Below are 17,082 nucleotides of genomic sequence, written 5' to 3' on the forward strand. Positions count from 1 at the left end.
TTACTGTTCTGCAGTGATGTAGCCCTCTTCCTGTGGGGTACACTGTACCCCTGCCACCTCCACGTTGCCCACCAGCTCAGAGAAGGACAGGCCCAGGTTCAGGCCCTGGATGGTGACCAGTGTTCCCCCCTCTGGAGGCCCTGCCACTGGGCTCACCTACAGGAAGGAGAGGTGGACATGGAGAAGGGACAGATTTATGGTGGCAGCACACAAGTATTGTAATATTTTCAATACATGACAACAGATTAATGCATTGCATCACTATGCCCAAAGACAACTATGCAGAAGCTCTATCTAAAATGGCTTGACCACACAAAGAGCCTTCAGGCCTGTTGAGCAGTGCTCTTCCAGTTCCCAGCAGCAGGCAGTAGCAGCCCAGTTCTTTATCAATTCACTCCCAGACTGCCACTGAAACATAATCATGTGACAGGGACTTCAAAAGGCTCATGGCTCTTTGAAGTTGGAGCAGTAATTGTCTGTGGCTGTCTGACCTACTGTGTGTCTCTCATTCAAAAAAATTAACAGTGTGTTGGGGCCAAAAACACTCATTGCCATGCACAAAATTGGATGCAAAGGGCATAGCTTAAGGTTGCATTAATTTGGCACAAGCTGTATGTCTGATATAGTCTTATTTATACGACGGGTGGGTCTAGTCCTCGATGCTGATTGGTTAAAACCGCATTCCAGCCAGTGTCTATTCCACAAGTTACCACCGGTCTTGCTCATGTCTAAGGACTGATCTCAATGGTTTTTACTGGTTATTTCTGAGAAGGCCTCTTGTCACTAAGGCCAAATGATGGATAATGGTGACGCTTAAAGTAGGGGTTAGTTGTAACAGATAAGGGTCTGACTGACTAACCTCAGTTATGCGTGGGTTGGTACACTTAACGTTCCTGGTGGACAGGTCGAGCCAGCGGCTGGCGTAGGGGCTGATGGGTGGGCAGTGCTGCCTCATGGTGCAACGGCCTTCTCCACTGCACCAGCCACACTGGAACTTCCTTTCAGCCCGCAGACACATGCCACAGCTGTCCCGCTGGGCACCACACTTATACAGGTGCACTGTGGAATACGGGAGGACTGCAGTTGAATTACATTCAATGCTTGTACACTGAGTGTACAGAACATCAGGAACACCTTCCTAATATTGAGTTGCACCTCCTTTTGCCCTCAAAACGGCCTCAATTCGTCGGGGCATGGACTCTACAAGGTGTCTAAAGCATTCCACAGGGACGCTGGCCCATGTTGACTCCAATGGTTTCCACAGTTGTGTCAAGTTGGATGGATGTCCTTTGGGTGGTGGACCATCCTTGATATACACAGGAAACTGTTGAACGTGAAAAACCCAGCAGCGTTGCAGTTCTTGACACACTCAAACCAGTGCACCTGGCACCTACTACCATACCCTGTTCAAAGGCATTTAAATATTTTCTCTTGCCCATTCACCCTCTGAATGGCACACATACACAATCCATGTCTCAATTGTCTCAAGGCTAAACAAATCTTATTTAACCTGTCTCCTCCCCTTCATCTACACTGATTGATGTGGATTTAACAAATGACATCAACATGGGATCATAGCTTTCACCTGGATTCACCTGGTCAGTCTATGTCATGGAAAGAGCAGATGTTCCTAGTGTTTCGTACACTCAGTGTATATTTGACAGTATTTAGATATTGAATGGCACTATTCTACAACCAAATACACACTCAAGCAGGATAATGGAGAGCTCTAACAGTCAGTGAGAAACCAAAATGGTAAACACAAAAGTTCACCCTCACAGCCCAGATGATTGGCTAGGACTAATAACACAGTAGAGAGTGCCATATTAACGTTCTCCCAAGGCCGAGTGAAAGCCTTGGCGTGGGCTAAACCCCATCCATCCCACAGAGTGAGAGCTTTCCACTCCTCAGCAATGGCAGACAGTGATGGATGGCAGAGGCACCTTTAATCTTATCTGGATTGTCGATTATGAAATTGCCATTCCAAATGATGGAGAGGTCCACTGCCAGGTCACTGATCTTCACACCCTCATAGATGTACTGCCGGAGAGAGAGAGGTAGGGAGAGAGCGAGAGAGAAAGAGGGGTGGGAGAGGGAGAGAGAGAGGGATGTGAGAGGGAGAGAGAGAGAGATGAGGCTTTTAACCACCTGTCATTTCTATCATTGCTGTCTGCTCCTCTCTGCTGTGCATGGCCGTATTGGGACAGGACTCTGCGGGGACTGGAGAGGCTGTTCATCTAGAGCTGAGGAAAATGGGCTTTCACTGGACATGAGATAAGAGAGTGAGGAATAGATGCATAAAAAATTGATTGTTTGTCATGTAGTCTATGCAGCACTGTCTGCCACTCATCCTCACTGTCAACTATCTGAGATGTTAACCTATTATGTCCCTATTACACGGACCTAGATGTATGTTTGAATGACACTGACATGTTCGGTTTCAGACAGACATTAAATGTTTTATTTATTCCACTGCAGACAACCTACTTCTTATTTGATCAAGACACGGCATGACTGAACTCATCTCAGTGGGATGAGATCAGATGCAGATTGCTCTCAGAGACTAGCTCAGACGTAATTCACTAGACTACAGATAATCGACCTGGATAATACACAGCCAGGCTGAGGCTGGTCCCAGGGGGAGTGTTAGAGAGGGTCACGCAGTCACAGTACGCACCGAGCTGTTCTGGCACTGCACGCTGGAGCTGTTGAAGCGCAGGGCAGTGACACGGTGGTTGGTTCCCTGGACGTGGAGCACACACTCGTACCCCCGCTGGCCAGACTGGGGCTGTGGAAGGTTCCGGGCCCTCAGGGTGATGGGTCTCACCTCCCCTGCTGGGATCAGGATCTCCCCAGAGTGCAGCAGCTGAGGGCAGTCCTAGAGAACATATTGCAAGAGTCAAAGGTCAGACGACCTCAGCAGGGGTCTATCGAGGTCTATTAAATTATAAAGATAGATTGCCTAAAGACTAACATGTTATGTAAATATGGGTTAATGAAACATGGGTTAATGTGCATTATACCGGAAAATACTGTTAATCTGGTGTATGTTTATCAGTAGCCATGTAGCTACCTCTGAGGCGTTGACCCGGCCCTCCTGAAAGGAGCAACTGGAGGGGTTGTGGGTACACAGGTTGCGATATTTACACCAGTGGCAGCGGAAGGTACTGTTCACACAGGACAGACACCTGCAGTGCAAGGAGAGGGACAAATGGACATGTTACACACATCATATGACCAACCAGCCAACAGACATCCCAATGCTTCTAGATACTCTGTGGCTAAACACATGCTCTTAGGGAACAGAAGTTCCTAACGATCCATCCAATATACAGTACACTGTATATTATACAGTTCATGGAGTTCACAGAGTTAGGCTGTTTCCTCAACATTGTACCACTAACACATACTGTTAATACAACAGTGTTGCAGAGAGAGCAGTATTAAGCACCAACACACAGTAAGTCAGTATGTTCTGTAACAGCTCTGTATGCATAGAACTGGCCTGCCAGGCCCTTTCAGACACAGGATAATTAATTATGGAGGCGGATGTGATGCTGATGTGATGCTGCTGTGCTGTGTGAGGCAGAGGGGGGAGGGGGAGGCTGTTTAGACTGAAATATGAATCACACTGTAGACCAGAGACAGTCGCTAGCTGCTAATGGACACCTCATTTTGATCAAACAGATGTGATGGGGCTTTGGACTGTATTTCTGTTAAAGTGGACCTGAAGGTAGCGGTCAGGGAGCTATGTTTAGATGTATGTACTCGTACTACTCAGTATGTACATTGTTCCTCAGGGAACCAGTCTAGAAACACCAGTCTAGAAACACGCTAACAATGCGTGGCTAACTGCCTTAGGTTCACCTATATCAAAATGGATGGGTCATTTGAACTTATGGGTTACCTGTCTGCCTGATCTTAAGTGGGGTTGCATGCATTAATGTCCTAAATGAGGTTGTGCAATACTATCTTTTGAATGGATCAGATAATGTGTGGGCCGGTAGATGAACTCACGTGTGATGCATGCTGCAGTTATAGAACTTGACCTCTGTACTGCCCAGCATTTGACCTGTCTCCTTAGAGTTCAGACGCAGCGCCACACCCAACCAGTCTGATGGAGAAAATGGGGGGGGGGGGGGGGGGGGGGTAGTTGGCTTTATTCAGACTGCTGGTCCTCTGTAAAAGAGTCACATCTGTATCACTGAGGAACACAGAGCAATACGTCCTATGTTGGAGCTATATATTTTGTCACCTTGTCCTTCAGGTATGTGTGGGACCTCTTTGCCAGACGGGGACAGGCACGTGACTCTGTTGCCGTTGACATGGCCCTCCACCTCGGCCTGCTCTCCAAATAAACAGGTGATCCCAGTCGAGAGGTCAGGCACATTGCTGACTTCCAGCAGGAGCTATAGGAGAGGAGCAGAGAGAGATAGCTGGGTTGGAACAGTCTGGTCTATCATGAAACACTGAGGACTTCTTCCCACCATCAAGACTCAGAACATGTAAGAATCAGTTTGATCAGAAGTAAAGATTGTACTGTTAATAGTTGACTCACAGGCACACTGTGTGCTGACACGGCAATGCTGTCTGGGTGAGCGATAACTTTCACACAAAGTTCGATATCAGTTGCGAACCGGAAGGGCTCCTCTGCTCTCTGACACCGGTCTCTTCTGGCACATCTGTGGATGGGAACCAGGACATTATTCGTTCTTACTGTTTACTGTACATGTGAGATAAACATTTTCCTTTAAGGAACATCTAAACAACATCATGCAAAACACATCATACTGTGACACTTTCTGTATTTTGAAAGTTCTATATCTTGAAAACTTGATTGCTGACATACAAAACATTTTGGGACTGTATCAACAGTGGACTAATGAAACAAATACCAAGATAGTTTTTGAGTGGTATTTTCCTTTAAGGAAAGTGAGCCCCTATCAGTTTGGTTGGATTGCTCTGCTGAAGTAAATCCAGTTGTACGATGGGATAAATTGATTTTAAGCAGTGAGTGTTTTGTGTTTGGGTTATTTAACATTTTACACTGACATTTTAGTCATTTTGCAGACACTCTAATCCAGAGAGACTTACAATTAGTGCATTAATCTAATTAGCTAGGTGAGATAAGCACATATCACAGTTGTAGTAAGTACATTTTCCCTCAATAAAGTACAGATAACTGTCGAAATAATGGAATCACTTGAGTAAATGAAGGATACAAAGTACATTGAATACAGGTGCATCCACACAGGTGTGGTTCCTGCGTTAATTAAGCAATTAACATTCCATCATGCTTAGGGTCATATATAAAAATGCTGACGACAATGCCCCCATCCACAGGGCATGAGTGGTCACTGAATTATTTGATGTGCATGAAAACTATATAAACCATATGCCATGGCCGTCTCAGTCACCAGATCTCAACCCAAATGAACACTTATGGGAGATTCTGGAGCAGTGCCTGAGACAGTGTTTTCCACCACCATCAACAAAACGCATTCCTCCAATAGAGTTCCAGAGACTTGTAGAATCTATGCCAAGGTGCATTGAAGATTGTGATGTACATGACCATCTGGGTAGGGGCTGAGTGTATAGGGTTGGGAGGAGAGAGGGAGAGAAAAGGAAACTAAGTAGTGATCAAATAAAATAAAATCAAATAAAATTTTATTGGTCACATGCGCCGAATACAACAGGTGCAAACATTACAGTGAAATGCTTACTTACAGCCCTTAACCAACAGTGCATTTATTTTAACAAAAAAAGTAAAAATAAAACAACAACAAAAAAGTGTTGAGAAAAAAAGAGCAGAAGTAAAATAAAATAACAGTAGGGAGGCTATATATACAGGGGGGTACCGGTGCAGAGTCAATGTGCGGGGGCATAGTTGAGATAATTGAAGTAATATGTACATGTGGGTAGAGTTAAAGTGACTATGCATAAATAATTAACATAGTAGCAGCAGCGTAAAAAGGATGGGGTGGTGGGGCAGTGCAAATAGTCCGGGTAGCCATGATTAGCTGTTCAGGAGTCTTATGGCTTGGGGGTAAAAGCTGTTGAGAAGTCTTTTGGACCTAGACTTGGCACTCCGGTACCGCTTGCCGTGCGGTAGCAGGGAGAACAGTCTATGACTAGGGTGGCTGGAGTCTTTGACAATTTTGACAACTGAGATATGGAGGGGGGTTGCAGTAAGATTGGTAGGTGAACAGAATTTAGTAAAGATGAGGTCAAGCACATTGCTTGCCTTGTGAGTGGGAGGGGACTGAGAAAGGTTGAGCTCAAAAGAGGAAAGGAGTGGGAAAGAAAGAGGTGGAAAGAAATTCATCAAAGTCAGGCATCTGGGAGGTTGAAGTCGCCCAGTACGATGAGTGGTGAGCCAACGTCGTAAACATTAGCTTATCAAGATGTCAACCTCATTGAGGAACTCTCCAAGGGCACCTGGTGGGCGATATATGACAACAATGTTAAGCTTTAGTGGACAAGTGACAGTGACAGCATGGAATTCAAATGAGGAGATGAACCAGTGAGAGAAAATAGAAAATCTCCACTTAGGAGAAATGAGTAGCCCTGTGCCACCACCGTGAAGACCTGTCTCTTCAAATGAGATATTGTGGTAGCTTGGGACGTGCAGATTTAGACATTCAGAACGCACACAAACATACGTAAACATTGCACTTAAACGTCCAATGCAGCCGTTTTTATCTCATTATAAAATAATTTCTGGGTAACAATTAAGTACCTTACTGTGATTGTTTTCAATTAAAACAGTCCAAAAGAAACAAAAATAGCTTCTTAGCAAAGAGCAATTTATCAAGCAAGAATTTTGCTAGGACTGTCTGGGAGTGATCTGAGTGGGGAGGGGGAATCTGAAAACTAGCTCTTATTGGCAGAGAGGTTTAGAACTATTTTTCTTATTGTTCTATTTACTAATTTACAGGCAGGCCAAAACTCCATCCCACTAAAAGAGGCTGAGATTTCACACGGTCCTTTCAAACAGCTCTAACACTAAAATAACATTATAATCATTTTCACATTTTCACAATTTCACAGTATTATTCTAATCTCATAGTGTGGAAATATACACTGAGTATACAAAACATTAAGAAAACCTGCTCTTTCCATGACATAGACTGATCAGGTGAATCCAGGTGAAAGCTATGATCCCTTATTGATGTCAGTTGTTAAATCCACTTCAATCAGTGTAGATGAAGGGGAGGAGACAGGTAAAATAAGGATTTTTAAGTCTTGAACCAATTGAGATATGGATTGTGTGTGTGCCATTCTGAGGGTGAATGGGCAAGACAAAATAGTTAAGTGCCTTTGAACGGGGCATGGTAGTAGGTGCCAGGCGCACCGGTTTATGTCAAGATCTGCAACGCTGCTGGGTTTTTCACGCTCAACAGTTTCCTGTGTGTATCAAGAATGGTCCACCACCCAAAGGACACCCAGCCAACTTGACACAACTGTGGGAAGCATTGGAGTCAACATGGGAAAATCACGTTTTGAATGCACTGGGCCTTTAAGAGAATGAGAGGCTCTCAAGGTTGAATCTCTCAGCGATCACACTTCCTCTTGATGAGGAGCTAACAATAGAGCTTGTCTCTGTTTTACATGTGTAATGCCCACTGTGGGATGAGACGGTGCTTAATGGACTCTCAGATGTGGTCGAGGGTGACATCTCACGAGAGCCTTCAAAGCGCACAGAGACCTCAACAGTAAATACAAGACAATGAAGGCAGAATGGAAACCCAATGATGGTTGTTGTTCCTGCCGGCTCCTTGATACAGCCGGTATCCATAGGGAGAATAGACACTAACCTCTTAGCTTCTCATCAATTGAAGTGCCCCTGGACACCCATTTCATCCCAGGCGCCCTTTCATTCCCTTTTATTTCATCTCCCCCTCCATGTTATGCCTGATAGAGCTGTTTGTTCTCCTGTCCTAGCCTCTTAGAGATTAACATACCATATATACACACACACTCCCCTATATGGCACGTGGTGCTTTACCTTCACATGCTTTGGGTGAGCATATACAGTGACTGTATGTTGCATTTTCTAATTGTTTTACTGTAGAGAGACAAGGTGAGTATTTCCACTTAGGATACTATTCAGTGAACAGTAGCTAGATAGTGAATAGTAGCTCATGGAAGTGGCATGCATACAAGTAGTCTCCTGAGTGGCGCAGTGGTCTAAGGCACTGCATCGCAGTGCTAACTGTGCCACTAGAGATCCTGGTTTGAATCCAGGCTCTGTCGCAGCCGGCCGAGACCGGGAGACTCATGGGTGGCGCACAATTGGCCCAGCGTCATCCAGGGTAGGGGAGGGAATGGCCGGCAGGGATGTAGCTCAGTTGATAGAGCATGGCGTTTGCAACGCCAGGGTTGTGGGTTCGATTCCCACGGGGGGCCAGTATAAAAAAATATGTATTCACTAACTGTAAGTCGCTCTGGATAAGTGCGTCTGCTAAATTACTAATAATGTAAAGTATAATCGTGGGAATTGGAGCAGAAAATGCACTTATGAAAACAGAAGAGGAATAAAGTAATTAGGATAAATATGTTCCGTGTTTTGCTAGTCAAGTGGGGTGATAACATAGAGAGGGCTCTCCAAGAGCTGCAATTTAGATAATGATGATCGTAGAGATTGCTGAAATGCAAATGACATATAATAATGCATAAATCCTTTCTGAGGTCTGTTTCAGTGCATTTTCAGAAACATTGCCTGGGTTTTAATCTTCTGGATCTCTTCTGCTCTGTCCTGTTCTATTACGTAAGATAACCTGGCGGTCCGATAATTAAGATGTCGAAGATGAGCCTCTTTCACAGTTCTAAATGTTCTAGAGACTGTAGCAGTCCATTTGGTTACCCTCTGCACTACTCTCTGTCTGTAATCCCTCTGTACTCTGTCCCCATTATCTCAGTCATTCTGTCCCTCCATATCAGCAGTGACAGACAGGCTGTCTGTATCTGTGTGCTCAGTAGCATCATTTTGTATTTGAGGGCTTGTATGACCTCTTACTCCTTTTTTCTTGGTAAATTATGTGATTGGTGTTTTAAAACATGACCATTGTGCCTTTTGAGAATAGTGTAGTAGTGGACCTACATGTTGAGCAGGACACACCAGCCGCAGTGAGGATCCCCAGAGCTCAGACACTCTCCACAGGTCCCATACTGCTCACATGCCTCCACTGGGATCTGGGTCACCTACAACACAACAGAGGAAGGTTTAGACGCATAACATAGGCCATGGAGCCTACAACATTCACATACACATGAACAGCACATCATTTACAATTAGTGTAAAACATATTGCTCTATATAATTGCTTCATGACTTGTTTAACTGGTTAATTGTGTGTGATACATTATATAATACAGTATGTCATGTATCCAATGAAATAATGTATTCCCTGTTGACTTAGTAAACATGATCTAAGGAAATGGGGAAAAGCCTGGTAGTATGTGAAATCGGATTCATTCCGTTGATTGATTGTGGGGGGTTCAGCACTAGGTTGAAGATGACAAGGTTAAGACAATGTAATAATTACACGCGGCAGCGTTCGGAAATAAACAAATTAATTGGACCAGCATCGTTGATAAGTACTAGCACCGTTGCTAACTAGCAACGCTGGTCTAAATTTTGCAAAGAGTTATTGGATATTAGAATCCTGTTGTCTTAACCTTTGTCATCTTCAACCTAGGTTCAACAGAGGAAGTAGCTCTGGCAAACAGGCTGAGAAACAAGTAAAGCCACAGAAAAGATAAGCCTGATATCCATGGGTGTGCTCACAGCTTGGATCAGCCTACACACACAGATACACATACACACACCGCCACTTATCTGTGTGGATGCCTGGCAAAGCATACGCTCCCATTAGTCGCTGTGACAGACGCTGCTGTTGAGTGGGCAGCGCCAGCCCATGCATATACAAACAGGTTGAAGCTTTGCTATTTTATACTTTGTTATTATTCTCCCCCTTGACGGACCATGCAAGTAATTTCCTGAGGTAAATAATCACAAATGAAGAGTGGATTATGGATGAGAGCGTCTCCGTTGCTCTTGATAGTGTAAATGGCTTCTCTCTCAGGTCTGTGTTGGCTAAACAGATTATCTGCCGCTCTCCGCAAAAGCACTTTTTCTTTTTTTAAGAAAAAGCTAAATGATTTTTAGAAGGGATAGGGGGACAGGCTCAACTTCCAAATCTGACACAGAAAGAGTAATCCTCCCTACCAGCCCAACTCAGATTAGCCTCTCCAAAACTAGCTAAGGAGGGGAATGAGCAGACAGACAGATGGGCCTTGCTGTTACCGTGCCAACAGTGTGCCTCTGGTGTTGCTCAGATTTAATGTTCAGCTCACATGATGTGAGTTTATTTGTCCATCGAATTTTACCTGAGCATGCAGGCAAAGCTATGAAATACAATGAGATGACATTGACAGCAGACAACATTTTGTTTGAGGACAACAATTTCCCACACAGCCTTAGAAATCCCTTGAAATGTAACTACAATTAATTATCACACTGAAATATAATTGGCAGTCACTTGATGAAAGCTTCATATTTTTCTCTTTATTAGTTTATTTTATTTCCAGGACAGCACAAACCTACAGTACACACTACATAGAGATGCAAGCAAGAGAAAGTGAGAGGAAGATAATTCTACCATAGATGGTTATAATTATGGTGTGGTATTTTACTTTCAACAGTCATATACTCTAATCCACTCTGCAACTGTCAGCTTTGGCTATTATGCAATCCTCATCATCTTAAATCATGCTCTTGGGGGGTGGGGCCCATTCCGACCTGATTTAAGCGCCCGGAAATGGAACGTAATTCTCTTTTTATGCACTTTTTCTCTACATGTATTCTGACCTTGAACTGAAGCATCAGAACGGATCATGGCAAAAAGTGTTTTAGCTCCGTGGTCTTGGAATTCTCTCCAGACCAGCTTGAAACTCCAGGATCTTGTTTCCTTGGAGGAGTTTAAACGTTTGGTTGACTCACATTCACATTTACATTTGACATTTTAGTAACTTAGCAGACACTCTTATCCAGAGGTGAGGAGGTGTTGTGAGGGGGGGGCGCTGTGGGATTATTTAAGATACTTGTTTCAGATGTTTTCGGAAGATGGACAGGGAGATGTGTGTCGACACCTGGGTGTCAGAAGAGGGGAAGGAGAAAAGTAGTTGAGTGTCATCCGCATAGCAATGATAGGAGAGACCATGTGACGATATGAAGGAGCCGAGTGACTTGGTGTGTAGAGAGAAGAGGAGAGGGCCTGGAACCGAGCCCTGGGGGACACCAGTAGTGAGAGTATGTGGTGCAGACACAGATCCTCTTCATGTCACCTGGTAGGAGAGGCCTGCCAGGTAGGATGCAATCCAAGAGTGTGCAGAGCCTGAGACACCCAGACCTGAGAGAGTGGAGAGGAGGATCTGATGGTTCACGGTGTCGAAGGCAGCAGATAGATCTAGGATGAGAACAGAAGAGAGAGAGTCAGCTTTGGCAGTGCGGAGGGCCTCTGTGACATAGAGAAGAGCAGTCTCAGTTGAGTGACCCGTCTTGAAGCCTGACTGGTTAGGGCCAAGAAGATCATTCTGAGATGAGTGTTGGTTTTTTGAGGAGGGGAGCGTGTCAGGCCATTTTGAAGTCAGAGGGTCAGTGGTCAAGGATGAGTTGAGATGGTCTGGAGAAGGGAGGATGAGATGGGGTCGAGCGGGCAGGTTGTTGGGCGGCAGGACCTCACTAGTCACAGGATTTCCTCTGGAGAGAAGGGAGAGAAAGAGGTCAAGGCGTAGGGTAGTTCTGTGGGTCTAGTGGACTCAAAAGGTTGAGTGAATGAGCAGTGGATGTCGTCAACATTCTTTTCAAAGTGGTTGACGCAGAGAGAGAAGAGGGAGGGGGAGGGGTGGAGGATTAAAAAGGGAGGAAAAGGTGGAAAAGAGCTTCATAGGGTTATAGGTAGAATCTTTACATTTTGAGTGATAGAAAGTGGCTTTAGCAGTGGATATAGAGAAAGAGAAGGTAGAGAAGAGGGAGTGAAAGGATGATAGGTCCTCCGGAAGTTTAGTTTTCCTCCATTTTCGCTCAGCTGCCCGCAGCCCTGTTCTGTAAGCTCGTAATGAGTCACTGCGGGGACAGTGCGAGTCATAGGATGCAGAAAGGGAGGAGAGTAGGGTCGAAGAGGCAGAATCAGGAGACAGGAGGGAGAAGGATTTAGCAGAAGGGAGTGAAGATAGGATAGAAGAGGAGAGAGTAGTGGGAGATGGAGAGCGAAGATCATGACCATCTGGGTAGGGGCTGAGTGGCTAGGGTTGGAGGAAAGCGACATAGAAAAGGAAACAAAGTAGTGATCAGAGACCTGGAGGGGGGTTGCAGTGAGATTAGTAGGCAAACAGCCTCCATTAAAGATGAGGTCAAGCGTATTACCTGCCTCTTAAGTGGGAGGGGACTGGGAAAGGGTGAGGTCAAAAGAGGCGAGGGGAAAGAGAGAGTTAGAAAGAAATGAATCTAAGGCAGATGTCGGGAGGTTGAAGTTGCCAAGTACGAAGAGCAGTGAGTCATCATCAGGAAATGAGCTTATCAAGCTCATTGAGGAACTCTATGGACACCTGGTTGGCAATAGATGACAACAATTTTAAGCTTGAGTGGACAAGTGACAGTGACAGCATGGAATTCAAATGAGGAGATGGACAGGTAAGAGAGGGGAAACATTTAAAATCTCCACTTAGGAGAAATTAGTAGCCCTGTGCCACCAACGCGATGACCAGATGCTCTCGGACTATGAAAGAAAACGTAGTCAAATGAAGAGAGAGCAGCTGGAGTAGCAGTGTTCTCTGGGGTGATCAATGTCTCCGTCAGGGCCAAAAAGTCAAGGGACTGAAGGGCTGCATAGGCTGAGATGAACTCGGCGTTCTTGACCGTTCCAAACGTTGCCAGAGACCAGGAATTCCACATGGGTACACTAAATTAGAAGAGTTGCAGCCAAGGGATGGGGAGCGTCTGTAAAGCCTACAGGGAAAGGAGCGAACAGGTATAGAAAACACACACATAGTTGCCATAGCTAAAAAATAGCAAAATGAGATCTGAAAATAACTAGGTAAGATACTAAAGTGAGAGAGTGGTGTGGAACAGAGTATGTGAGCGGAGTTGAGCGGAGTTGAGTGGAGTTGAGCGGAATTTTTCCTCCACTTCCTTTCCAACCACACCACTAAAAAACACTCCTCGCTCAGAGGAAAAAAAACTGCTGCTCCAAATATGCTCCATTCATTAAAATCCCCATTGAACCAACACCCATCTATTTTTGTTACTACCTGGACCTACCTTTGGTTTTGAAGTATTGGAACCAAACACATTTCAATAAACAACATGAAAAAGTGACTGTAAGAAGCATTCATCATTTATTTCAAATAGGCTTGTCACGGTTTCGGCCGAGGCTGCTCCTTCTCCTTGTTCGGGCAGGCTTCGGCGGTCGTCGTCCCCGGAGTACTAGCTACCACCGTTCGATGTTTCATGTTTGTTTGGTTTTGTCTAGTTGTACACCTGTCCCTTGTTAGTGTTTGATTTTGTTTCCTATTTAGTTATCGTGTGTTGGGTCAGGTGTTATGTGTGATTATTGTTGTCAGCTGTTGCCATTGAGGAGTTTCCTCTCTCATATTGTTGTATCTTGAGAGTTCGCACTGCGTGCGCTTTTTTCTTGTTTTCGCACTGTTGTTGCTGTGCGTAATTGTTCGTGCCACCCGGTTGGGTTGGCGACTCATTCCTGTTTGGATTTACTAAAGTCTGTTGACGAACACCCCTGTTCCTGCGCTTGATTCCCTGCACCACATCCACAAGCAGCGTTCTGACAGAATCACACATCACACTATGGAATCAGCAGGAGCAGCCGCGCCAACGGACATTATGGAAGACCGTCTTCGTGGGCAGGAGGACAGGATCAACCAGATCGGTCAAGCCCTGGATCAGGTGATGAACACTCTCCACCGATGGGAGACCAGCGGGGTACCCACGCCCCCACCTACCGGACCATCCCCATCGGTCAGTCCTCCTGTCCCCCTTCCGGAACCCAGCGGGATTCGGCTCTCCCTCCCGAGGGCGTACGACGGCTCCGCTGCCGGGTGTCAAGGGTTCTTGCTGCAAGTGGAGCTCTACCTCGCCACCGTACACCCGGCTCCCTCGGGACACGAGAGCGTCTCCGCCCTCATCTCCTGTCTCACCGGCAAGGCGTTGGAGTGGGCCAACGCCGAATGGAGTAGAATAGACGCCGCTACTGTTACCTATGCGGAGTTCTCCCGCCGCTTCCATGCCGTGTTTGACCATCCACCGGAGGGGAAGGCGGCGGGGGAGCGTCTGTTCTACCTCCGACAGGGGATGAGGAGCGCACAGGCTTTTGCATTGGAGTTCCGGACTCTAGCGGCAGATGCAGGGTGGAATGAGCGGGCCCTCATAGACCACTTCCGCTGCAGCCTCCGGGAGGACGTCCAGAGAGAGTTGGCGTGCAGGGATACCACGTTGTCGTTTGACCAACTGGTCGACATGGCCATTCGGCTGGACACCCTGCTCGCTACCCGTGGACGTCCCGGGTGGGGGTTGCCCATTCCACCTTCCAGCACCTCCGAGCCGAGCCCTATGGAGCTCGGAGGTGCTGGCGCTAGGGAACGGAGGAGTAGGAACCCGAGGGGGGCCGTTCCCTGCACCAACTGTGGCCGTGGAGGACACACCGCGGCTAGGTGTTGGGGAGGGTCCCCTGGTGGAGGTGAGGTCAGGCCAGGCATTGGGGAGTCCTCCCAGGTGAGTAGGCGCCCTACTTACCCAGAGCTTTCTGTCGTTCACCTAACCTTGCCTGTTTGTTTTCCACAGGTTGCACCTCGTTCCCAGCATAAGGCGCTGGTAGATTCAGGCGCAGCTGGGAATTTTATAGATCGCCAGTTCTGTGTAAAGTTAGGGATTCCCCTCCGTCCTGTTGATAAGCCTTTCCCTGTACATGCCCTAGATAGCCGTCCGTTAGGATCTGGGTTGATTAGGGAGGTCACAGCGCCTCTTAAGATGGTGACGCAGGGGGGTCATGAGGAGACGATTCAGCTCTATCTGATTGACTCTCCTGCGTATCCGGTGGTGCTGGGGCTTCCCTGGTTAATTACCCATGACCCTACTATTTCGTGGCGAGAGAAAGCTCTTACAGGGTGGTCTGCTCAGTGTGTGGGGCTGTGTCTGGGTGTTTCCATAGGGGCGACCTCGGTGGAGAGTCCGAATCTAATGCCAGCACTGCAGATTCCCCCTGAGTATGAGGATTTGAAACTTGTGTTCAGTAAGACTAGGGCAGCGCAGCTGCCGCCTCATAGACAGGGGGATTGTGCGATAGATCTCCAGTCAGGAGCAGCCCTCCCGCGGAGCCATGTGTATCCCTTGTCCCAAGAGGAGAGGAAGGCAATGGAAACTTACATCGCCGAGTCTCTGAGACAGGGATACATACGGGCCTCCACTTCACCCGCTTCCTCTAGCTTCTTTTTTGTGAAGAAAAAAGATGGAGGTCTGCGCCCGTGTATTGATTACCGCGGTCTCAATCAGATTACAGTGAAGTACAGCTATCCACTTCCTCTGATTGCGACTATGACGGAGTCATTACACGGTGCTCAGTTCTTCACAAAACTGGATCTTAGGAGCGCATATAACTTGGTGCGCATTAGAGAGGGCGATGAATGGAAGACAGCATTTAGCACGACCTCCGGTCATTACGAGTATCTCGTCATGCCATATGGGTTAATGAATGCTCCCTCAGTCTTCCAATCCTTTGTAGATGAGATTTTCCGGGACATGCAGGGGCAGGGAGTAGTCGTGTACATAGACGATATTCTAGTGTACAGTTCTACCCGAGCTGAGCATGTAGCCCTGGTGCGCCGAGTGTTGAGGAGGCTGTTGGAGCATGACCTATATGTCAAGGCAGAGAAATGTCTGTTCTTTCAGAAGTCGGTCTCCTTTTTGGGTTATCAATTGTCTGCGTCAGGGGTGAAGATGGAGGTTGACCGGGTGTCAGCTGTGCGTAATTGGCAAACCCCAACCACTGTGAAAGAGGTGCAACAGTTCTTGGGCTTTGCGAATTATTACCGGAGGTTTATCCGGGGTTTTGGACAGGTGGCAGCTCCCATTACGTCTCTGTTGAAGGGGGGTCCGGTGCGCTTGCAGTGGTCAGCTGAGGCGGACAGGGCTTTTGGGAGACTGAAGGACCTGTTTACCTCAGCGCCGGTGTTGGCGCATCCGGATCCCGCTTTGCCTTTCCAGGTGGAGGTAGACGCGTCCGAGGCTGGTATTGGGGCCGTTCTCTCACAACGGTCTGGCACACCACCTAAACTCCGCCCCTGTGCTTTTTATTCTAAGAAGCTCAGTCCGGCGGAGCGGAATTATGACGTAGGGGACAGGGAGCTGTTAGCCGTGGTACAGGCCCTAAAGGTGTGGAGGCATTGGCTTGTGGGGGCTCAACACCCTTTCCTCATTCTAACTGACCACCGTAACCTGGAATACATCCGGGCAGCTAGGAGACTGAATCCTCGCCAGGCCCGCTGGACTATGTTTCTAGCCCGGTTTGTGTTTAAAATCACTTACATCCCTGGGTCCCAGAACGGGAAGGCAGATGCCCTGTCTCGGCGATATGACACGGAGGAGAGGTCCGTTGAGCCCACTCCCATACTACCGAAGTCGTGTCTGGTTGCACCGGTGGTGTGGGAGGTCGATGCCGAGATCGAGCGGGCGTTACGCACCGACCCAAGTCCTCCCCAGTGTCCTGTGGGTCGGACGTACGTTCCGCTCGAGGTACGCGATCGCCTCATTTATTGGGCTCATACGTCCCCCTCCTCTGGACATCCAGGTATCGGCCGGACAGTTCACTGCCTTAGCACTAAGTACTGGTGGCCAACGTTAGCCAGGGATGTGAGGATTTATGTCTCCTCCTGTTCGGTGTGTGCCCAGTGTAAGGCGCCCAGACATTTGCCCAGGGGTAAGCTACAACCCCTGCCCGTTCCACAACGACCCTGGTCCCACCTCTCGGTGGATTTTGTTACAGACCTTCCCCTCTCACAGGGGAATACT

General features: G+C 47.1%; 1 protein-coding gene across 1 annotated transcript in view; it reads right to left on the reverse strand.

Moving 5' to 3' along the window:
* LOC311138494 (plexin-A2-like) overlaps positions 1–17,082 on the reverse strand; it is a gene marked incomplete at both ends in the record, with an annotated part of 52,710 nt that continues 35,628 nt past the window's right edge. The window contains 9 exons of the mRNA XM_084173198.1: positions 1–156; positions 860–1,059; positions 1,944–2,040; positions 2,678–2,878; positions 3,074–3,188; positions 4,018–4,114; positions 4,256–4,409; positions 4,559–4,682; positions 9,104–9,204. Coding sequence (XP_084029324.1) covers positions 1–156; positions 860–1,059; positions 1,944–2,040; positions 2,678–2,878; positions 3,074–3,188; positions 4,018–4,114; positions 4,256–4,409; positions 4,559–4,682; positions 9,104–9,204 — 1,245 coding nt within the window. The remainder of the gene's footprint in view (positions 157–859; positions 1,060–1,943; positions 2,041–2,677; positions 2,879–3,073; positions 3,189–4,017; positions 4,115–4,255; positions 4,410–4,558; positions 4,683–9,103; positions 9,205–17,082) is intronic.

The sequence above is a fragment of the Coregonus lavaretus genome, assembly GCF_964263955.1.
Source record: "Coregonus lavaretus genome assembly, chromosome: 12".
Lineage (NCBI taxonomy): Eukaryota > Metazoa > Chordata > Actinopteri > Salmoniformes > Salmonidae > Coregonus > Coregonus lavaretus.